Source organism: Pollicipes pollicipes, unplaced genomic scaffold (genome assembly GCF_011947565.3).
Source record: "Pollicipes pollicipes isolate AB1234 unplaced genomic scaffold, Ppol_2.1 Scaffold_2555;HRSCAF=2994_pilon_pilon_pilon, whole genome shotgun sequence".
In the NCBI taxonomy this organism is placed as follows: Eukaryota; Metazoa; Arthropoda; class Thecostraca; order Pollicipedomorpha; family Pollicipedidae; genus Pollicipes; species Pollicipes pollicipes.
In genome coordinates this window covers 46,398,111-46,422,322 of record NW_023596136.1, presented here as the reverse complement: position 1 = coordinate 46,422,322, position 24,212 = coordinate 46,398,111, and the positions used below count along the sequence as shown (strand labels likewise).

The following is a 24,212-nucleotide window of genomic DNA, read 5'->3' as shown; positions in this document are numbered from 1 at the left end:
CATCCATCCTGCGTCGCTGCGGTTCGCCGAGCGTCTCTCGGGTTCCCGCGGTGGCTGTAATTGAGGTCATGCCAATGCGTCTTTGTTTACCATCGAGGGCGGCTAGGAGCCGTGAGCTTGACTGGGGCGCCACATGCGGTCTCCAACTATTGGAACACGCCGCGCCAGAGGGTCTCGTTGTTTGACCCGGTTCTGTGGCGGCCGGAGTTATGACGGTAAAAGATGGCTGGCTCGGGCGTCTGTGGGCCGCACGCCGAGACGTCTGAGGCGGGGCCAGCAGGGGTCAAGGCTGTCGCCCGGTGTGACCCGGCCAACACGATACCAGTGACCCTGTCGGCCGACCGGCTCCAGTTCGTGCGGTATCGAGGCAGATAGCGTTCCGGGCGGGCTATCGACATGACACGATTCTGACACGGCAAACGGCTGCCTGCACCAGCTGGTGCGGGGCCTGCCACAGGGTATACGGCATGTGCCTCCCGACCCTCATGACATCTGCTCCCCGAAATCTCTTGGCATTTGCTCGCTCCCCGGAAGTTCATGACATATGCTCCCGGGTCCTCACGATGTGCCGGACACGGCGGCAGAACCGGCCACCGAAAACCTGGTGCTGGTTGGAGCTGCTGGTGACCTGCTGGTGTTGGAGCTGCTGGGAACTCGTCTCGCGGGCCGGCGCAAGACATCAAGACATCAAGACAATAGACAGCAGATTATTCTGTGGTGAATGCGGATGATCTATCGAACCAAGCGCCCTTAGTATGCCTCGATTTAAGTTTTGTGCGCGCGTCCACCCGTCTACTTTTTCGGACTCGCCTGCCCCCCCCCCCTCGGCTTCGGACCTGTCTTCACTTCAAATTGCCCACTGCTTATAAGTGATGAGCTTTGAAAATACCAGATAAGTATTTTTGCGTTTTCCTGCCCTGGTGATTGGCTAAGTGCGCACGATGAAGGTTTGGTCGGTCGAAAATGTGAAAGTTTCATTCAAACGCACTCACACTAGGTTGCGCCGGACACCCTAAACAAGCAAATAAGCGGACAAGACAACAGCACGTGGTGCTGTTTGCGTCATGGAAGCTCTCAGTAGGCGTTAAACTTAACTGCATGTGAACGTTCCACTTGACATGCTGAATGGGCAGCTATTTTAAGCCATTCATTTGCGCCGGTTTCCGTCATGAATTTGGGAGGACTTCAGCTACCCTGTTTCGGTAAATCACGGGCATCGATCGTCCCAAACACAGCCAACCTACTTGCAGCTGTGACAGCACGAGCTCGTGTCTGAACGGCGACCCCCAGGCGCATTGGCGGCATCACCAGGCCCAACCGCCGAAGCCAATTGTAGACCTGACGCGGGCGCACCGGCCAGCTCGCGCCCGCGGGATGACGCGCGGTTGGCAGCGCGCCAGATACCGGGTCGCGAGACCGAAGCCCGAACCCGAGCACCGCACAATCATTTCCCGGAGCCTTTTGTGACAGCTGATGTAAGATATTGTGTTAGTGGTCATGGCGGTCATATCCATCCACGATTGAACCACATGCTATGCAATTTATAAGAATATTTATGAGTACCGGTTTATATTCTAATTATCCGCTTGTCAAACGGACTATCGTAGCCTCATTTGTATGCTGCTGTTGTCATCGTTCCTGTTCACCATGCCTGAACGGAAGTTTGCCTCCGGAATGGATGTGCCCTACCGATGTATGATATAAGGACATGGGCAACTTCTATGCTAAATGGTTTCTCGGCTTGCTTCGCTTACGAACACGTTGCGGACGTGGCATAGACAATTACGGACATCCGTATGGCAACTGATCCCTTACATGGATTAAGCAACCGAGCTTGAGCACGCCTCAGGATGGCTCCCTTTGACATGACGCTATTCAGTTTCCTTCAGTGGTTTGCCTTGCTCTAAGTGTTGTTGCTAACTTGTAATTTGTGCAGCAATGGCTTGGGAGCAAAACTATGGAACTACGTAAGTTATTCAGTGCATAAGCGAGGGACATATTCAGATAGATAAGACAGCAGTAATAGCCTCGGAGGAAAACCAGGAGAATGGAGATATAGCTGGGTTGATGTTTCTGCAACATGCCTTTGTCGAAACAATACCAGATGTTATTCTGCTGTTACTTCGATAAAGGCATGTTGCCGAAATATCAACTCAGCTATATCTCCATTCTCCTGGTTGTTCTCTGAGGAATAAGGCTATTACTACTGTCTTATCTACGCAAATCATGTAATGGCCTATGGCAGATATGCATGACAAAAAGCTAATGAATCAGCCAGGGAAAGCCTGGTATATGCAAATCGTGTATTTTATGTAAGACACTTCGAGGCAGTCCGAGGAAGTCAGGCAAAAAATGCCGTTTATCATGCAGTGGTCCATACAGCAGCAACACACAACACAACACTCAGTCTCGCACTTCTCTGAATACATATGCAGCAGTCAACTTCCTCGCGTCCTGAAAGACAGTGGCGACAGCTAAGGCGCTTAAAGCCTGTCTAAGAAGTGATGCGAGCCGAAGTATTGAGACCAGCCAACTAAAAAAGACCAGGACGTAGTCAAATCAGGAGAACCACTATCCCTGCCAGCTGCTGGGCAGACAGACTTCCGACTAGATGACAGACAATGAAATCCGGCAGCGATGTCTGCAGACGAGAGAGAGCCTTGTGGCGAAGAGCGGAACAAGTCTAGAAGCCGAGCACACCGGACTCCGAGCGAAAATGTAGGGCTCAAAGACGCCATCATCCAAACCCACAGAAATGCACACTCTTCATTCACTTCATGCACAGCACACCCCGGTCTCGCCCCGGACAACCATGTCACTCCAGCCCCGGACAGTCCGCCCCTCAGGCGTACGCGGGCACCGGCTTGTACGGGCCGTAGGCGGGCTTATAGGCCGGCTTATAGGCCGGCTTGTATGGCTGCGGGTGGTAGGCGGGCTTGGGCGCGTAGGCGGGAGCGTGGTGGGCCTCTCCCTCGTAAGCGACTTCGGCGTTGTAGCCGTAGTCGTCGGCCACGTAGCTGACGATCTGGACCCGGCCGTCCGGCAGGCTGACCTTGTAGGAGCCCTTGGTGGCGTAGCCGTCCCGCTCCTCCTGGTGGCCGAAGTTGGTGCCCGTGTAGTGGTCCGACACGGCGTACCCGAAGGCGTAGGCGGTCGGCTCCTGAAGCGGAGGCGCCGTTGGGAGAGGAACGCGGTACACCGGTACACCGTCAGCACACCGGTACGTCGGTCGATCGGCAGACATCCGGCGGTCGTGCGAGCTGAGGCGCCGAGAACTATTGCTCGTCGCCGAACACAAGGGATGGAATAGTTAACGTCGCTATAGTGGATTATGGCACTGCCCCTTTCTCTTTGTATGGAGGGTGGGATAAAAATATCCAAAGTAGGACGCTACACGAACAGTGTGGCCAGGACACTGGATAAGTTATTGGGTGTGGTGCTTAGTTGCATTGCATAAGATAACCACTTAAGTTACCTTAATTCCCATACCATGCAATTCAGCGCCGCGCCGTCACGCCATGAGCAATGGCGTTAAAGAATCGGCACCACTAAAATTGCCTTGCAGTTTATGCTGTTAGACCGAGCAAACCGTTGCGATATTAAAGAGCGGTTATCCAACGCCACGAAACGCCGAACAGGTGAAATATGGCACACGTCTGCGCTTTAGTTCCAGTCGTGACCAGATGGACTGAAATGTGCAATACCAAAAGCGGCTTTATTCTTTGCTTGCCTTCCAATAGGTTTGTGTAAGCCTTCGCCGGCGAATAAGACTAGAGACTCCCCGGAGTCTTACTAAAATGACTTAAGAGCAAATATACATGCACTGCTGAGCTTTTCCACAAGTGCATTTTCAAGATTCGCTTCACCTGTGGAAAATAAAGACCGTGCTGGGGCAACCGAAAACATAAAATTTCCGAAAGTGCATCTGTCTTAAGAGGCTTTTCCTGCGTTCAACACCATCATCGTATAGTATTGCCGCCGTTTGTTTCGCTGGCATGCCATGCTTAGATATCTAGATACTGGGATGGGGTCTCCGCAAGAGAGACAGGGCCGTGTGACCTGATGTGACACGTCACAGGTCCCCCCCCCCCCCCCCCCACTGACGGGTTGCTATCATTGCATGACCCGGCGTGCCAAGGGGCTACGCAGCACCGCTGGCTTCGTCATCGGCATCCATAGTTTGGCACATGTCCATCAATTTTACCTCATTGACTGGGCTTGACCGATGGGATGTCACTGATAGTGATGCTCAGCAAAACGATGTGGTCTTACACCAGCTATTCACAGTCGTTTGAGTTCGGCTCCGGCGTGTTTAGCTTTCGAGATAGCAGGTTGTGTCAGGGGCCGTCGACTGTTGAAGGGGGAGGGGGGGGGGGGGGGGAGATCATTCGGTGAAGCTCAGACCATTGCACCGTGAAAAGAAAGCTAAAATGAGTTAGATGGGCTAGCCTTAGGCTTCTACATCCTAGCTCAAAGCCTATTTTTGGGTGGACCTTTAACCCTCACCCTGATGGGAGAGATGCCGATGTGACCCCCTAGCAGAATGCCTCCTCGACACGTCATGCAATTGCTCACAAATTTTCAAATGCCTGTGGGGTATCCATTGCACGTGTTTTAACACCATAGAACACGCCCTAGGATTTTTATTTTCGGAGCAGTGGTGGCTTTTGCGGAACACCGCACGGCGATCCACAACCTGCACAGGCGGAGGGTGGTAACCGACCCGAGATGCCATTTTCTGGAAGTTCTTTTCGAAAGTACAATGCAAAGTCCAAGGGTGGACTAGCTGCTCGTCCAAACGAAGTCCAAAAAATCAAGTTGTCCAAAAATTTACAGTTATTTAAATATTATATAACCACTGCCTACGCTCAATGATCCCAGGCATTACTCGTCTCGCGTCATTCTCTTCCTCGAAAGGCATGAAAAGAAAGAAAATTGATCGTGGATAAGTTATAGGTACCTCGACTTTTGTGAAGATATCCACAGTTCCAGGACGACACAAAGAAATCGGTTGCTTAAAATAACCCAAAGATATTCGTCCTTATCCATCCAACTTCCGAATTGGATTGGCACCTTTTGGTATTCCAAAAATTTGGAATCCGATCGGCATCCCTACATCCGACGATGCCGTGAAACGCCCGCAGTGACCGACGTTGTTACCTTAACGGAGCCACGCATCATAAAAATATGGTCAATACACATAAAACCATGCTCCATTGTACTGATAATTAACAAGAAATTCACCTGTTTAGATGTCAAGCCCCAAACAGAAAATACGCATGTTTGGGTTTCAAGTCTTTACAATACATGATATTGTTCATGTGAGGTGCAAAGGTAAAAAAGTTCGATTTCGCCACAATTTGACAGTTGATCTGGCATAATAGGGTCAATCATTCACCTAAACGCAGATAACTTATTACGAGCCGCCAGACCTTGTTGAGACCAACCGACTGCTCCTTTTTGCCAAGCTCTATCCTTCGGAGTTTGGAAACGACTGGGGATCGCATCCTTCCTCTTCAGTCCGCATTATGAAAACGGTGAATCAGGGCGACTGTCAATCATACAGTGTTATACAGGTTTACCCACCTCAGAGCAGCCGGACATGGCGTGCAACGCCCAATTCTCGAGATCGCGCGAGCGCCCCTCACAGTCCGGCACTCCCACTCCGCGATCAACTTACATGACTGTAATCATCGTAATGTTCCGGCTTGTACGCGGGCTTGTAGGCGGGCTTGTAGGCTGGCTTGTAGGCGGGCTTGTAGGCAGGCTTGTAAACAGGCTTGTAGGGCGCCGGCTTGTAGGGGACGGGCTTGTAGGGGACGGGTTTGTAGGCCGGTCTGTAGGGCCCGTAGGCGGGCTGGTAGGGCCGGCCGCGGTACAAAGTATCCGCGGACACCACTGCCCATAGGGCCAACATCGTGATGCAAATCTGCAAAACAAAGCGGCACGACAAGCATTACAAGCGACCAGTGCTACGTGTGCAACGGAATGTCTTAGCTGGAGCTTTTTGGCCGAAGCGATGGCAAGGTAAGACAATCTATGGCTTTTGGGATGATGGTTGTTATCTGCAAAGCAACGCTGTTTCTAAAAAATGCGTGGACGTAGATACAGCTTTTGGCAGCGGCACGGGCACTTGCACTCAGCTGGAGAGCCGAAATACATTAAATATTTATTTACCACGGAACAGCATCGGGCGAATACAAAATTTTCCCTCCGAGTTGGAGGAGCATATGCTGACTTTTATGAAAGTTGGGAAACCACCATCTCCATTTTCCTCCCCTTCCCTTGGTCTCCGTGTCCTTTATATTTGAAAGGATACATTTAAGATGCCAACATTTCTCAACACAGGACTGCTTGAAGAAAATCCACTGCGGGCTAAAATAATTAAACAGGCTTTCAACAGTCACAAGTGTGATGGGGTGTCATAGAATGCACTGGGAAGCCAGATTCTCAAATTAAATATGCGCTGCGCGGTGTCTTTAATGTTTCGTGGCGATTTCTTGGGTGCTTTGGGCATAACATTGGGTCCAGAAGCAAGCGTTGGGGGAAACGACCCACGACACCCCAAACAGACGCGAAGCTCCAACCACGGCTGCCAGTCTTTTTGTTGCAATTTTCTACGCACGTGAGGCTTGAAACCTCTCGCCAGCGCTTGTCCCGTTTTTGGAAGGGGTTTTAGCCACACAAGAATAAACGATAGCGTTACCGCCGCTCCACGCGTGATGCGCTGCAAAACAAATTGACACCAAAATACACAGTTACACAAATATAAAGACCCAAAAATTATATATGTACACAAAGCGTGGCTATCGCATGTGGGCGCACGCAGCGCGCTCTTCGAAGGCCCAGTTTCAGCCGGCGCTACCAACATTCACACCGCTGTCTGGTCCGGAGACCTCAGTTTAGGCCCCCGGCTCTAGTGTTGCCCCGGTTGGGTGCTCGGGTGGCGGCCGCACGCCGCCACCATGTCCTACCTTGGCGAGCATGACTCCGGTGCGTGGTGACCCGTTACTGTGGCGAGGCCTGGCGGCGGTGCGGCTTTATAGTAGGCCCGCCAGGCCGCGCCGCCGGCTGCCGTACCAAGGTGAAGGTCACGCCCGCCCGGCCGCCGGCGTGACCGGCCTGGGTCAGAGGCCGCTGACCCCTGGCCCGCCCCGCCGCTGGTCGCCGCCGGCCGATAAGGCGATCAATGGGCGAGATCAAAGGCGTCGGTAACGTGAGATCGGACCGCGGGGTTCGGCCTTGTGCCGCGCCAGGCCGCGGCGCCCATAGCGCGCCCCCAGTGCGGTAAATCCGAGCAGGCTGGCGCGGGGGTCAGGCTGGCACGGGGGTCACCAAGGATCGCTGGCATCGCGGTTGAGTCAGGCACCCACCGTGCCTGGCCAGAAGCGTATTGCCGTGGAGCGTCGTGCGTTTCCGAACGAATAACGTCCCCCAATCAAGTGTTGATGGCGTGCTCATGGGAGGTTCGCTTCGCGCTTAAGTCGTATGAGCGCAGTTCGGCGCCTTCAGCAGTGCCTGCACGTTTAAAATAGCCCGCGTGATGATGACGTAGTGACTCAATTACAGGTCTGCCGTGCCAGCGATCTCAGCAGTTCGGATGCCTACGAGGATACCTATCACCTACCAGGCACTCAGTGGAACACGGCAGTTGTTCTGGAAGGGCTTGGGCCCGTGTAAAATTTATCTACTCTGGCATGATTATTTTAAAAGAGTAAGGCAAGATAAGAAGTAAGTTCCTATTTATGAAACGTTCGCTGCCGCTTTCCTCCAGGGCCGCGGATACGTCTCTGAGCCTCTCCTCTCGGAAAAGTATCTGTGTTCACATCTCATGTCGATGAGAGTTTTGGTAACAAGAAATTATACCATCATTATCTACCCGATCCTAAACCAGCCCGCAGCTCAAGGGTAGCTTTGCCGCTGTAAAAAATGCATCGCCCTGATTTGGGTCACCATGTTGTGCATTGTGGGAGTGATTCGTGAACGGAGCAGGCACTATAAAAGCATGTTTCATGAGTTTCTGAAATCGTTATCATTATATGTAGTGCATACTCTGCAGCGCTTGAGGAACGGCGTTCCATGCAATATCGTCCAGCCGGGAAAGCCGCTCGTAATCAGCGTCTTGGGACGCTTTCTTCTTAAAGAGACTCGCGTAATCATGTAACCGATCATTCACCTGTCTACAGGTAGTCCAAGAGGGAGGGGGGGGGGGGTAAGTCTGCTTGTAAAGCATCATTTTCCTCTCCAGTTCTGATTTTACATGCTCTTGGGTCATTCATCTGTGCTTGTGGCTTTCCAGCTGCCCGAAGGCTCAAAATCGGCAGATCTTTTGCATGCTGTGTTAAGACCTGCATTCATTTGGCCAGTTTTGGGCCCCTTTCGGAGACCTGCCAAACTCTTCGGGGACCTGCCCTTGGACCCCAGAGGAGAGCAGTGACCATTTCCCTCTCCCTTAGATCCGCCTCTGCTATAACTATTGGCGCTTTCCGTTTAGCGGTGGCTGCCAGTCCGGTTCCACCGCTTCCAAGCACTTTTCAGAACATTAGAAAGACTGTTAAGACAACATCGATAGCAAGAAAATGTGATAACACAGACGTTGCACATGTGCCTGGGTCTTGCCTCCCATGAAGGAAGTGGCAGGAGGAAATCGTTCAGCAGATGGCACTAAATGACAGCAAAATGTTAAATCGTAAAGCCCATGATCCACAGACGTTAGATCAAATATTCTGCCCATAGAATATTTACATCGGTCCAGATGCCGCATGCTCAAACTTAAACCTTAATGGGGTGCGTACTCCTGCCGTTAATGAGCATCCTAGCTGGTTTGTTCTATGGTAACGAACAGCGCTGGTGGAGGGGTACCGGAGGTGTAGTGGCTAAGCTACGCATCTGGGAAACCAAAGGTACGGGGTTGGATGCTCCGCAATACCCGCCTTTCCTGTCAGGATGGGAGGCAGGCGGCGCCATGCACCCTCAGCACCTGAGTGCGTCGTAAAGATGATTTTCCATTAGTCAAACAGCCGTTCGCCTAATTGGAATATCGACGAAGTGCACTCAGTTTATTCACCAGATAGATAGATAGATAGATAGGGGTAAGATCTTCCATTCGACTGGTTGCTATTTGCCAAAATTCGGTTTGGGCATATTGCCATTCGCTGCTGAAGATTTCAGCTAATTAGTTCCCGGCTAATCACTTTTTCGACTTATTTTCTTTTCAACAGTTTACACGCCATCAAAAAGACATCGCCAATTTTCAATTTGCTTTCGGTTACACAACATTCGGTTGAGCGCCATCCGGTCTTTCGGAGCCCTCAGACCCAGTGTGTCGCTCCTTCCCCGGTCTGTGTTTGGAGTGACACGCTGTCAGTTTGGTAAGGCGCAACTTTAGGTGTACCGGTGCGGTCGCCCGTCTTTAGACAGGCCGAGCGCCTGCAGCAAGCGGCAGATGTTTATTTGCTTCTTTGCAAGCCACGTGGCGCAATGGTACCGGTACTTGACAAATGTCCAGCTCACTTGAAAACTGGAAAAGTACCGCACCAAGAGTGGTTTAGAAGAGACGAAACCACAACATTTTGGCTTTGAATCGTAGCTTTTTATCTGAGGCCGTCGTTCTTCAAGGATTGCCCTTGTCCCGATAGAGGGAAGGGGGATGCGAACCCCCCACGATCCACGGCCGGCACGGGCAGCGGGCGGCGGGTGGTGACCGATGATTCCGCCTATTGCTGACGGCGGGGATGTCACTGCTACAAGAGGCCTACATAATATGTGTATGTGGTCAAAACTACTCATCATGATGCTCAGAATTAAACAAGAAACACCATATTTCTAACTGGCATATTCAGTAATTATTGGCATGTAAAGCCAATACTTACTTTTTGGAAAATTTTCAGACCGATTTTCAGGAAAAATCGCCATTGACCTGAACTTCTGCAGTCAGTCATAAACCAAGCAAGATAGAAGTAATAACCTTATTCCTCGGGACAACACCAGGAGAATGGAAATATAGATGCGTTCATATCCGGCAACATGACTTTATCGAAACGAAAAGCAGAAGTAAATTCAAAATTGCCTGCCAATTACCCTACTTAATTTTGCGTTTTTTTAACAGCGAGCCACGGTTTTTACCAGCTACCAACATTCAGGGGATTAAACAAGGAGTAATTGCCAGCCATTACTACGATACAGTGCAATCTACCTAAGAATAGGAGTACAAGAAAATGCGTGTACATGCAAACGAATTCAAGTTAACAGGCATCACGCATCATTCAAACATGTAGGCGAGTTGAAGTAAACAGGCATCACACATCACGCATCAATTACACATGCAAGCGATTACAATTAAACAGCTATCGCGCATCATGCGTCAGACATCCCTTACTCATGTAGGCGATTTGGAACTTTCACACATTACGCATCAAGGCACATATCACGTCCGCTGTTTTGTTTTTAGCGTTTTTAACGCTGAAAATTAAACAGGGAATACCCCTTTCGGTGATTTTTTTTGGCAAAGCACTCTCAGGCTGAAATTCAGCGAGGTATGGACGCATTGCCACTTTTAGAGCTCACAGTCATCTACAGAGCACAGCACCACCCACACATGAAACAAAGTGGATCTTTTCTTATAAAAAGTCGGTGACCAAGCCTTAACGTATCGGGTTCACCATGCCCGATTATACGAACGTAATATGTGCCTTGATGTGTGGCGCGCGCTGGCTTAAAATCGTTTACATGTGTAATGGATGTTGGCGCGTGATGCGCGATACATGTGTGATTGAAATCTCTTGCATGTATAACTGATGCGCGATGTGTGATGCCTGTTTACTTCAACCCGTTTATATGTTTGAATGATGCGTGATGCCTGTTTACTTGAATTCGTTTGCATGTGCACCTAATTTCGCGTGCTCTTATTCTTAGTTAGACTACACTGTATCGTAATAATGACTGACAATTTCTCCTTGTTTAATCCCCTGAATGTTGATGTCTTGTAAAAGCTGTGGCTCGCTGTTTAAAAAACCCGGAAAATCGAGTAGGATCATCGGCGTAAATTTTGAATGGACCTCTGCTATTCGTTTCGACGAAGAAATGCTGCCAAAAGTACCGGCGCATCTATATTTCCATTCTCCTGGTTTTTCCCGAGAAATAAGGCTATTGCTGTTGTCTGATCTATGTGAATGATGTTACTCGCAAACGCACTTAACAACTTATGTAATTAGGCGAGCGACATGATACTTGACGCCAATTACGAGACCCTGTTGAGAGCAATCAATCGTCTTTTTGCACGAGCTGTATCATTTTAGTTTTGGAAACGACACGGATATCTGAGGATACCCGGAGATCAGCCGGACCCTATATCCGTTCCCGATATGATACACGGCAAATTAGGGCGAGGGCAAGTGCGTGCAAGTAGTCTAAATACCACCTAGAACTGCTATAACGGCACCATTGAGCGCACCGATCCCATTCACCCGATTCCCACCACCCATTCACCCACAATTGCGACGTCCAACCGCCTGACATGCGTCCGATCCTACGGTGAAGCTTCGGGGAGCATCGGCGGGCGGTCGCCGACGGTGGGCTGCCTGACCCCCCACTCGGCGGTGCCGTCCTCCGGCGGCGCGACAGGCCGCCGGGAGCTGACCCGTCGCGCCGCGGGGCAACTCCAAAACAAAGTCGTCAGCGGCGCCGCAGTCGGTCACACTCAAGGCTGACGCGCGGCGCGTTTGTCGATCGTTCACACCTGCTTTGAGGGCGATTTTCCGCGCCGCCGCCGCCGCCGCGCCGGTGAATGCCGCCGCGCCGGCCAGATCGTGACGAGCTGCTCTGGATCAGGCGGCCCCGGCCGACTCAGTCAGGCGCGCCGTTGAGTGATGCCCCCTGGCGGCACGAGAGGCCGATTACCTTCTGCGACCTCCGCGCCAGTCAGCTGGCGCAGTCCTTCAGCATGTATGTGCACTGCGGTCTTCTGGAAGCCTCTGGGAGATGGGAGCTGGGAGGGGGGGAGAACGTGTTTTTGTTAGCTTTTGACTATGCAGCGTTCCAGGTTTCAGATAGTGCTGGTGTCATCCAGCGCTGAGAGCGGGGTAGCCTCCCCTTCTCCGCCTCCCTGTTCGGGCGCAAACGGCGAGGAGGGCCTAAACTGCTTAAAATTATTGGTGTCCCCGGCTCCAGGAGCCCCCACCGCCTTGGGAGATTGTGGCCACAAAAGTTTTTCCCCTGGTTCCAACACTGCCTACAACGAGCGCTGAAGTGCCGGCGAAGGCTTGCCTTAGTCGCTTCTGTGCACTTGAGGTGAAACATTGTAAAACCGAGGGACATGAGAGGTCGTCGCACCGAAAGTGAAAGTGATAAAGTAGCCGAAAGTAAAAAGCAACAGTGTGGGGGAGGGCTCCTCCAAGCCCATTCGCTCCGCTTCCCTTCTCCCTACCGTGGCTGACAGTGTGGGGGAGGGCTCCTACAAGCCCATTCGCTCCGCTTCCCTTCTCACTACCGTGCTTGACAGTGTGGGGGAGGGCTCCTACAAGCCCGCTCGCTCCGCTTCCCTTCTCCCTACCGTGCTTGACAGTGTGGGGGAGGGCTCCTACAAGCCCGCTCGCTCCGCCTCCCTTCTCCCTACCGTGCTTGACAGCGTGGGGGAGGGCTCATACAAGCCCGCTCGCTCCGCTTCCCTTCTCCCTACCGTGCTTGACAGTGTGGGGGAGGGCTCCTACAAGCCCGCTCGCTCCGCTTCCCTTCTCCCTACCGTGCTTGACAGTGTAGGGGAGGGCTCCTACAAGCCCGCTCGCTCCGCTTCCCTTCTCCCTACCGTGCTTGACAGTGTGGGGGAGGGCTCCTACAAGCCCGCTCGCTCCGCTTCCCTTCTCCCTACCGTGCTTGACAGTGTGGGGTAGGGCTCCTACAAGTCCGCTCGCTCCGCCTCCCTTCTTCCTACCGTGGTTGACAGTGTGGGGGAGCGGCTCCTCAAACCCCATTCGTCTTGCTCTCCTGCCCCCTATCGCGGTTGACACAGCACCTCCGACTTAAAGGGAGCGCTCCATATTTCTATGGGACTTTGAACTGAAATAGCCATCTTGAAGATTTTTCGGCGCAGTTCACAGCCCCGCACTAAAACCTAAACCTTTGGTTTCTTTGGTTTCTGATGTATACGCCCGCTAAGATGAGGAGAGTATTCCAGGGAGGGTGTTTTAACGTTGCCTTAACTTTCATGACGCCATTGTAACTTCAATTCCTGCCATTCCATAAGCCATGCGGTGATTATAGTCAATAAAAATATAACGGTCGAGTTACTCATATCTGGTGTTTGTGAGCACGATTCCAGATACGGCGGCCGTCAGTTGGCTCTCAATCAACGTTGTGCAAGGCACGATGACGTAATTAAACAATGACGTATTGAGGAGCAAATTCGATAAACAGAGAATTTGTGTTGTCTGGAGGAGCCTTGTATGCTTAAAAATATACCAAAAGTCATAAGTGAGCCTGTTTCATCAGAACTGATGCTTGCTTTAATATTTTCGTATATGAAGCGTTGCCTTAAAAAACTAGATAACCCCAGTGCACTTCAGTCGCGAACAATCCGCTGCGGACCACGCTGTCCAACCGCTGCCAATCTCCGCTGCCATCGGCGCCGCTGGGCGTGCAGTCGGCGCTCGATCGCCCAATGTCGACATTCGCACAGTGACCCACGACGCTCATTAACCGGAGCATCGTGCGCGGCCCTCGCGGCGAAGCGCGACCCGCCGCCTCACGACCTGGCACGAGATTCCGACCGGCCACGAGGTGGGTATTGTTGAGCGAGAGCGCGCAGCACCGCCCGCCACGACCGTGCCCCGACCGGTGGCCCGCTGACCCGCGCTGGCCGACCCCGGCCCCCCGCCGTGTAATGAAGATTTGTTGGGTCAGCGGCGGCTGCGGGCGGCCCGTGCCTAGCCGGCGGCCGGGCCCAGCACGGCTGCGGTAACGAGCGAGCGCAGCCGCCGGCGTGCGGCTCCCGCTGGCGGCTCCTGCACCTGGCCACGGCCACGACTGCAGTCAGGTCCGCTGGCTCGCGGCTCCCGCTGGCGGCTCCTGCACCTGGCCACGGCCATGACTGCAGTCAGGTCCGCTGGCTCGCGGCTCCCGCTGGCGGCTCCTGCACCTGGCCACGGCACTATGACTGCAGTCAGGTCCGCCGGCGTGCGGCTCCGCTGGCGGCTCCTGCACCTGGCCACGGCACTATGACTGCAGTCAGGTCCGCTGGCTCGCGGCTCCCGCTGGCGGCTCCTGCACCTGGCCACGGCCACGACTGCAGTCAGGTCCGCTGGCTCGCGGCTCCCGCTGGCGGCTCCTGCACCTGGCCACGGCCATGACTGCAGTCAGGTCCGCTGGCTCGCGGCTCCCGCTGGCGGCTCCTGCACCTGGCCACGGCACTATGACTGCAGTCAGGTCCGCTGGCTCGCGGCCCCGCTGGCGGCTCCTGCACCTGGCCACGGCACTATGACTGCAGTCAGGTCCGCTGGCTCGCAGCCCCGCTGGCAGCTTTAGCTGGCTGTTGTGCGTGCGTTGTCCCGAGAGTGTAGACGATTTCAAGTAAACTATTCGATGCCCAGCCCAGCTAATGGATCACATGAATCGGTACTCACAAAACACTCGCGACTCACGGCCACTCGCGACCCACGGCCACTCGCGACCCACGGCCACTCGCGACCCACGGCCGCTTGCGACCCACGGCCACTTGCGACCCACGGCCACCCGCACCCACGGCCATTCAGCGTCGACGCGCCTTCACGCCAACTGCCGAACGAGACGACGAAACTCGTGGCGGGAGCCAGGCTCGAACCCGCGACTTTCCGCGCACGGTCGTGAGGGAACACTCGCGCAACTCGCCCCGCCATCCCCAGCGGCCGGGTGACTGTGCTCGTTCTTGATTATTAGCGAGAAATGCGTTAGCGGGGAATGGAGTGCATGCGTTGAGCAGCACCTTCCGACTACCCAGCTCCGACGCCGTGTTTGTCGACGGTCTCACGCGCCGCCAAGACGTACGGCGCCCATGAAAGCCCCCGTGCCCCTGAGAGGAGAAGCCTGCCCATATACCACGCGGGGTGTGGGCGACCGAGGCGGTCGCGGCAGCCCAGAGCTCCACCAAGGGCCGACCTCGCCCATACGTCACCGGGCTGCGGCGCCGTTGCGTCAGCGCCTGTGCCGGTAGGCTGACCCGCTGCGGCAGCGCCCGCGTCAGGCTCGCCACGCTAACTCGCTTCGTTAGCGGCCATTTGGTAGCACCCGGCGCGCGCGGCGGCCACCGTCGGTAATTAGACGAATAATTGAACGGCTCTGGCCGCGCACGCGTGATGCACGCGCGTGGGGGGGGGGGGGCGTAGGTGGGCCGCGGCGGGGTAAACAGCTGCCAGATGGGCCGACTGGGCAGTGCTGGGGTTCCTCGCTCCCATGATAAACCGCAATAACGAGGCGATGGGCGCGGCGCAGGCCAGCCCGTGTTTAGAGCCTGCTCAAGCCGCTGGCCGTCGGCACCTACCAAACGAGGGGCAATTAACGAAATTCTGGGGGAGGGCGATTTGTACCCGGGACTCGTAAAAAGGACGGCGCGTTGTGGGTGGGTGGGTGCTTGCCCGTCAACAACGGCATAAACACAGGGTAACGTAGCAAAACACTGCACCTTCTGGTGGACTACAATGCAGTCGTGAAAAACAGGTCGACAGTAAGTCCGAAATGAAAAACGTGGCTTTGACCGGCAAGGGTCACGAGCCGCACGGAACACAGGCCCAGCGCACCTGTGCCGCCCGCTCCCGGCGCCTGCGACATGCCCCGAGGGCACGGACTCGGTGGGCACGTTGCGACAAGCCCGCTCAGAGCTGGCGGAGCGGGTCGAGAACTCTCCTCGTTCCAGCTCACGGGGGGCCGCCCAGCTGCAGCTGCATCTGAGCGGCTTACTGTGTTCTGAAGGCTGAACTAATGACGTGTGGTGGGTATGCTTTGTAGACCGTTCATTCCACAACAAATCGACAGGAGGATAGCACGGCACCCCCCTCAAATGAAACGAAAACTCGTCTTTAGCGTAATTAGACGCCCAAAGCACGATTCTGAAAGTTTTAGAGCCATAAGGCGTGCCGATAAAGTACTGAGAGAAGATGAAAATACCCGATGACGTTATTCGTATATATCAAGCACTGTTTTCCAACATAATGCAGGAGACGGCTATATCGGAAAGCTAAATGCATATGTTTCTGAAACATGAGTCAGTATGACATTCGAGGTCAACTAGGTATATATGGTAACCTAGTTTGGCCTTTGGCTTCCTTTTCCGAAAACATGATTCTTTGGTTTTCTTTACGAAGGTGTGCAATTATGGATCAGTTCATTGCTGCTCAGTCTAAAGAAATAAATCGATGGATCTCTTCCAGATTGGTTACAAATCGAATTTGAACCCTAGGCCGACGGGCCGGTGTTGGGTGACCGGGTGCGGTCGGCTCACTCTGTCGAGCTGTGACCGCGACCTGGAAACCACCCATTTCAGTCTTAAAACTGGTCGTATTGAGTTTCGGAACTCTAGAATAATGTTTAAAATAGGACTGCGTGTTAAAAGAAGGATCCCACCTTTGTGGTATGTGCCAAAAACGTATCCTGGTGAAACCTCACAAGCTACACCAAAAAATTGCACTGGATAGTGCCACCGCGGCACCGTCAAGACAAAATAAGAACACCAATTCTAGTTGTTTTCGAGTTCCAATAACATTGCCAGCGTTTGGTAACTACACTCCGCTCCGAATTACGCTGTCAATGCTTTGTAACGCAGTACGCTTTTTCCCTGCGATGGCGACCACCGTCGCCATGACAACCGCCGTGCACGCCTATAGTGGTGCGAGTAAAATAATGTTTTGGTTGACCCTGCGGGAGACAGCCTGTTACCGAGGAGTTGGTTGGTTGAAGCTTAAACCAGTGTGTCACATGGATCATGTGATACTCCCTTCCCAAGGCCGAAGTGCGCCTCGAAAAGAGAAACCTGTGGCAAACGCCATAGGGGAGAAATGGAGGTCATAGTATAACGTTTCGTTGAATTCGAAGGAGATCTAATAGCTTCATGTTCGCATATCTTTTTATCTAAAAGTAGTGCTTCAAGCTTTCGTGACATTTATCACGCAACTATTTTCACGCATCAGTGTGTTGCAAATATTACAGACAAACACGTTGGAAAACGCAAGGTAAATTAAATTTACTTCTTTCTCAGTGGTGAGAAGGGAGTTACATGAGATTCCTCCCCCAGGGTCAGTTGCTTCAAATAGAAATTCTGAGCTACTCAGAACTATCTCGAGAATGCTGGCATCCCTGATCAAATCGCACGTGTCTGATGAAACAGGAAGTGAAAATAACAAAAACGGTGGAATGCTCTTTATGCTAACACGCGCCCGGGCGGCTGGCTAGATACCCTTCGTTCGGGTGGGGGTCAATTTGACCCCCCGCCCCTGAGATCTCGGGGATTGAGAAAGCTAGAGACACCAAATTTACAAGGTGTGTTGACCTGTACGTGAAATTACTTAGGTCAAAGTTTCAGGTTCCTAGGCTATGACCTTTGGGTCAAAAATGGTCAAACAAGGTCAAATTTCAGGTTGGTCTCCAAACCGCCCCCAGAAGCTAGATAACCGTTTCTAAGCAACAGGTCACATTCTCATTCAAGGTCAGTCACCTTGTTTGACCTTTTGAAGGTCAAAGTGATCAAAATCATACAAGATTGCTTTGAGTTTTGCATTTGACTAAGCGACAAAGATTACGGTAGACAGTATGCTCCTCAAAACAAAACGTTGACCTGGGCCATTTGAGGTCAGTGACCTATTATGACCTCTAAGAAGTCAATGGAAGATGCATAATGCGGTTCCTGCTATCAATATACTCGAAATGAACACCGGAAATTATCCCATATATCAGGCCCCAGAATAACAAAACAGGTTTGTTTTGACCTTGGTGTGTCCTTCATACCTGACCTTAGGTCGATGTAATTTGCTCATTCAACTGTTGTGTTGCCTAAGAAAGCATCTCAGAGATGTATGGCTTCGTCTAACACTCCGTTGTTGGGTCAGATTAAATGATTCCCTAGAAATTGCCTTTGCTGAAGACATGGTAGTCTTTGACCTGTCATAGGTCAGCGACGTTCCAAGGTACATCTAAATGTTTTGATGCAGAACGATTCGCTATTCAACTGTCTACAGCTATGCAAAGTTTGGCGCGGCTGGAAAATCTTCAGGGGTGCCAATTTGAGTCCCCCGCTCGAGCGCGTGTTAATCGACCTCACATACCTGTCTTCCCTCACGAGACGCGTACACGGGAACGTCGTTAGCTCCGAATCTACGCAGCACATCGATAACCGCTAAATCGAGTTGTGCTGGAGCTCAAGATAGCAAAAAAGCAAAAACAAACAAAACAAATGTCTTGCCTGAAGCTGCATTATTTTTTTTCTAATCTGGCATTGAGCAGCAGCAATGTGGCCTTGTGTGCTGGCCCAACACGCCTGGAAACTCGCGCATGGCATTCGATTCAGCAATCATCTAATCTGACGCTGGCTTCGATTGAGCCAGGCCAGGGCCGAAGAGGTCAGTGAGTGTACCTTGTCATTGCCGAGAAGTCGGTGAAATGAAGACCCGCAGTTTTGCTGCTTTCAGCAAACACCTCCAGGGGGTGCTCAATAAAAAAAGATTGAAATTCGTTGACCGCGAGTGCGAGTCATCATCAAAAGCAAGAGTTGTTAGCCTGTTAGTTGTTTCAAATATGCATAATTCTCATTCCAAACTAAAGACATCCGTAAAGTAACTTGACCTGAAGCACAAACTAACAAACAGGAGTCTGCGCAAAATCACCGACAGCTTTCCAGATAATAACTCTCTAAAGTGCGTGGTAGAAATTGAAGATAACTGGCATACGGCTCGCTGGAAAAAGCATAGTCATCGGTCTTTTCAAATATTGTGGCAATCGCGTCACCGCGGTGTGTGTGAGACGCATGGTCTATGAACACAAGCTCCGGATCAACAACAGGATCGAGCTCCGCCATGGAAGTGCGAGCACGGATCGTGAGATCAGGATTCTCACGAGGTATATGTATATATATATATATATATATATATATATATATATATATATATATATATATATATATATATATATATATCCCGCTATAATGTTTCCACTCAAAAGTGTGTGCATGTGCACCTATTTGACCATCTTTTAATGATCGTACATGTTTCAGGAGTGCATTGCTTTGCTTTCGGTCTTCTACGATGTACTTCCAGGGGCGTCGCTACATTTACTTTCTGGGGGGGGGGGGGGGTTAAGCCCCCAATGCTGACTTGATATCCCCCCTCCCAATGCTTCTCTGAGCCCACTCAATGCATAAGAGCAAAGAGGGAATACTGGACCAAATAAATACTGGACCAATTACCTGAACTATTGACATACCAGGTAGAAGTTACATAAACACGTCACTACTAATATCGTGCTTGTTTTGTGCCAAGTGGTACCCTGTAGGTACCTAATGTTTTTGTGATGCTAACTGCTCCATTTGTTAAGCATACTAAGCCGAAATGTCTGCAAATCTCTTTATACGTCTGCGAATGTTTAATAAATTTTGCAAATGATAACACCTGGGTTGGGGTAAAGGATAATTGACTGCAATATGCGGCAGCTTTAAAGGTACAGAGTGGTGCAAATAACAGCTAACGAATGCTTTCTCCAGCAGTGGCAAGTGTATTTGCTGCATATTCGCGTTTATGGTGGTTGCACAGTACGATCAGCGACAGCCGTAGGTATCAGTGAATCCTTACCAATATTTGTTAAGTTTTTTTTGTTTTGCTGTGAATTACGCTTAATTCTGAGCTTTTTACAAAAGGCAGCTTACCTGAACTTGCAATGGGAAGCCATGCCCTGCAGGAAAACAATTTCGAATCTATGAAATATTTAATGAGTTGGTCTTTCATTTTAACATCGAGGACATACATTCAAGTTACTGAAATCTGAAGAGAAATCAGGTTTGAGAAAAAGGTTAGGTCAAACTTTTTCGGCTGAGCGCTCAAAGCAATATAAGAGTGATACCACTGCGTACTTGCATGGAGCCAGCAGTATCCCAATGCGTAGAATGATCTTCGACAAACTTTTTGAATTTTGAATTTGACCACAGTTATGTTAAATGTAATTTCACGACCCGATAATCGGATACGACAGCCAAGACTCACAACAACCACAGCTTGCCATAGGCATTTATTTAATAATTCATTCTGTCATAACGCTCAAACTAAGTTCTCAAAAAAGAGAACAGGTTTTTAGTGTCACGCTGAACCCAACGTCGCCATAGCAAAGCCACATCTGATTTTGTGCGAGGTACTCTGCCACATTCTTCTGCCTTGCCATCGCGTAGAGCTTCCGTTGCCGCACAAACCGAATGAAAACAAGCACAGCGGATGTCTTGAAGTATTCCACCAAAGCTGCTTTTCCTGTCAGAGAAGCGTTGAAAAACCATCATGTCACTAGAAGCGTGGTATGAAAAGTAGACAAGTAGGCTCTACACTCAGGTTAGTGGTAACGGGTGGCAGACGCCAGCTTTACGCGATGGCTAATGGGCCTCTTACAGCAGAAGAAAAGAAACGGGAGCCCTTTTTCGGCAAAGAGAGCAGTGCTGGACGTAAGTCATAAACGATCAAAAAGGAACCGTGACGTAGTTTCAGAAAATGCGTTGGCGCTAGACGTGAAGAACATGAAGTCTGTCGCCAAAATTTTCCAGCGAGCGAGATTCCCCCGGATTTGACCTGGTTGTCTCTCAAAGTTGTTCGGACTGGAACCAATGTGGGGGGGGGGGGGGGGGGGGGAGGACCCCGACAACTATAGTAAACTACATGCCGTATGGAATTTATCCTCCCATGTCACCATGAAGAGGTTGCTGCCTTCGCGCCCATCACACAAGCTAGGTGGCAGTTTCTTCACAATACTTGCCGTTTTTTCATGTCTCCATTTCGGTTTTCATCATTTTGGCCCGTCACCCTTTTCACATGTCATCATCTGTTCGACAAGCCAATTAAAGGGACATTTGTTTGCATGGGGCTTCATTAACGCATTTGTATAGGGTTTCAACTGAGTTAACCATTTTCCCGACGACTTAGTGCAGTTCACAGCTATACCCTTCTTAAGGCTTGAAATCCTCTCGCTTCTGCGCCATGCACTCAAGAACTTGTGCAGACTTTTTCGCGGCGCCCATTTTGAAATTATTCAGGTATGCAGGGCGCGATGGGCACGTTACGCAAATTCTGCCTCCTCGATCGCCATATTGAGTTCCAGGGCAAGAAAATGTGACTTTTGGCTTTTTCGTGACTAAGGAACGTCAACACAGATAATTGCATCAGCGAATAGCGGTTAGCTTTCAACCAGCTGGAACCACTTAATGCAAGCTTCGAACACGGACAGCTTTTCATGATACATGATTCAGACATTTGGGCGTTACGACGGAAATTAGCCTGATATTTAATACCCTCAAAATAGCGGCATAACGGTGAATGCCAGTTAAGTAAAAGGGATGCCATCACGGAAAGATATAAGAGAACAGCAGGAGTAAAAGTCAAAACGTGCGTACATGACGATGTCAGGGTCATTTCACACACAGCTGACCACCCGTCGGCGAGTTGAAATAATACAAGTGAGGCAGCCCGCAAAATACAGCGGCAATTCTGACACGGCTAGCCTGGCAGCGACTCTGATGCCATAAAACCGCTTCATGCCATAGCCAAACGATGGCGTACTGAGGAGCGTATTAACTAAGAAGACAACTTTTGTCTAGAACAGCCTTCTCCACTTAAAGCATAGGAATAGTTACAAGTTGACTTTTTCCATCATATCTGAGGCTTGTATCAACATTTTCAACTGCGAATATTTGCTATAAACAGCTCACCACTGAGCCGTTCACTAAGCTAGCATGTTATCTTTTTTAAGTGTCATCGTTTTGCAGTTCGCCATTTTGGCTTGTTGGCTTGGTGGCATGTCGCCATTTTTTGCAGCCTATCATATATCCTTTCTTAATCTTGGCATGCCACCATTCTTCCACGATGCCGTCTTACAGCTCGCCATCTAGCTGATTTGGCTTTCTGGCACGTCGAATTTTGTGCTTGTCGGCATTATGGAAGTTGTCATATGACGGTCAGTAACAAAAAATAAATAATTCAAAATTACGTAAGTTGTTCAGTGCATTAGCGACGAGCATTATTCACATAGATGAGACAGCAGTAATAGCCTTATTCCTCGGAGAAAAACCATGAGAATGGAGGCATAGTTGGGTTGATAATTCAGCAACATGCGTTTATCAAAACAATAGTGGCCTGCAGGGCAGGGCGAATATTCACTTCTGCTATTGTTTCTATAAACGCATGTTGCCGAAACATCAACCCAACTATTTCTCTATTCTCCTGGCTTTTCTCCGAGGAAGAAGGCTAATACTGCTGTCCTATCTATGAAAAAATCAGCAAACTGCAAGTACACCTTTTAATACACCGTAAATACCAGCCTCGCACAAATATTCTGCTGAGATAATGATAAGTCTGTGGATCTACGAGGTGAACATGTGAACATGTGACAAAACATGTGAACTGTATCCTGTATCCCGTACGTCTGTTCTCGTCAAAGTTGAAGGGTTCGCGAGTTGAAATGTACCTACCCGTGGTGGACTTGCAGAACGGCCGTATGCGTATGCGCGGTTATTGCACGCACCGAACGGATTCAGAAACGTGCACGTCACTGTTGGGCAGACGCACGGTACCAGCTAGCGCGTCAGGCGGACTCGACTTGCGCGTCCGGGCACGGGCTGCACTCTTGGCCGCGACGTCACAGCACAGGGCGATAGCGATCCCTTTAAGTTTAACGGATCTCGCGGTGGACACATGGGTATGCCACGCTGCAGAGATCGTTGCGCAAATCCTTAACTTACGAAGGCGTGCGTTTTAAGTCGAGCATCGCAGACCGCAGACCGATGCATATCTTACTGAAGAGCCGTTTCCACTTGTCAAATGGCATGTTATCTGTGAACGTCGTGTATTCTCGTAACTCAGTCCTACTCGATAGTATTTTGGTCATAACAACCCTCCGGCCTCCCCTGCAACAGATCACAGAGCCGGATGAGCCCCCCCCCCCCCCCACTCTCAGCAGTGCAGGCACTTGTCCCTGCAGGAGCAGGGTGCGCGTGCCGATCCGACACCCACTGCCACCTTCATTTCGAGACAGAGACGCGGCGTCACGCTCCATCGGTCAACCCGTGCCGACCAGAGCCACCGATACTGCTGGAGATGACCGTGGTAGCGCAGGGTGGAGGCAGAGCCGCCGTTGGCGCGGCCAGCCAGACACGGCCAGCCAGACATGGCCAGCCCAGACACAGCGAGCCACACATGGCCAGCCCAGACACAGCGAGCCAGACACGACAAGCCAGACACGACAGGCCAGACACGGCGAGCCAGACACGGCGAGCCACGACACGGCCAGTCCAGACATGGCCAGCCCAGACACGGCCAGTCCAGACATGGCCAGCCCAGACACGGCCAGTCCAGACGGCGCCAGTAGCGCACGCGCGGGCGTTTGGCTTGAGTGCTTCACACTGGCCTACCGCTTGGTGCATGGACAAGCCTCGTCAATGCAGTACGTCTATATGATTATGCATGTAAACGATGCGGGGTGTGCGAGTGCGCCAGGCCGTATAACTCCGATTCCATACGCCAAAGGCGGCGCCGCAAAACGCTCGAAACGGCCGAAAGAAGTGTGCGAATCTGCGAGGAATGCGCACGCTGACTGATACCTGAGAAAAGTTACGATTCGGATGTAGAACGCAGCCGCCAACATAATTATGCCTCAAATCACGAGCGCTTACACCCAGCGATAAATTAACACGAAGATCACAAACATACGTAAACTGCGCCCGCGCCTGCGGCACAATGTGCTCTTTTCAAACACGTCACTTTAGGCCAAGACACGCCTCCAGCGCTCATCGTACCCGCATCCTCGGCGTGCAAACACATACCGGCTGCAACATTAACATCTTACGACGTAACATGACACCGAATTGACGCACATGCAAAAGCGCTCGCGATAAAACTGGAAACGTAACACGACGAAACAAAGCGAACAAGTAAAAACGAAAACAGGAGACCCAATAAAGCTTTTCGCTGTGACGGTCCCACCATCACAGCGATCCCACGCCAAGAAATGCAACT

General features: G+C 51.3%; 1 protein-coding gene across 1 annotated transcript; it reads right to left on the bottom strand.

Moving 5' to 3' along the window:
- Window positions 1–2,842: 2,842 nt before the first annotated feature.
- Window positions 2,843–5,604, bottom strand: LOC119101975 (pro-resilin-like). The gene is made up of 2 exons (XM_037225384.1): window positions 5,587–5,604; window positions 2,843–3,160 (listed from the first exon to the last, which is right to left on the bottom strand). The coding sequence occupies exons 1-2, from the start codon at window positions 5,602–5,604 to the stop codon at window positions 2,843–2,845; spliced, it is 336 nt and encodes a 111-aa protein (XP_037081279.1).
- Between the last annotated feature and the right edge of the window lie 18,608 nt (window positions 5,605–24,212).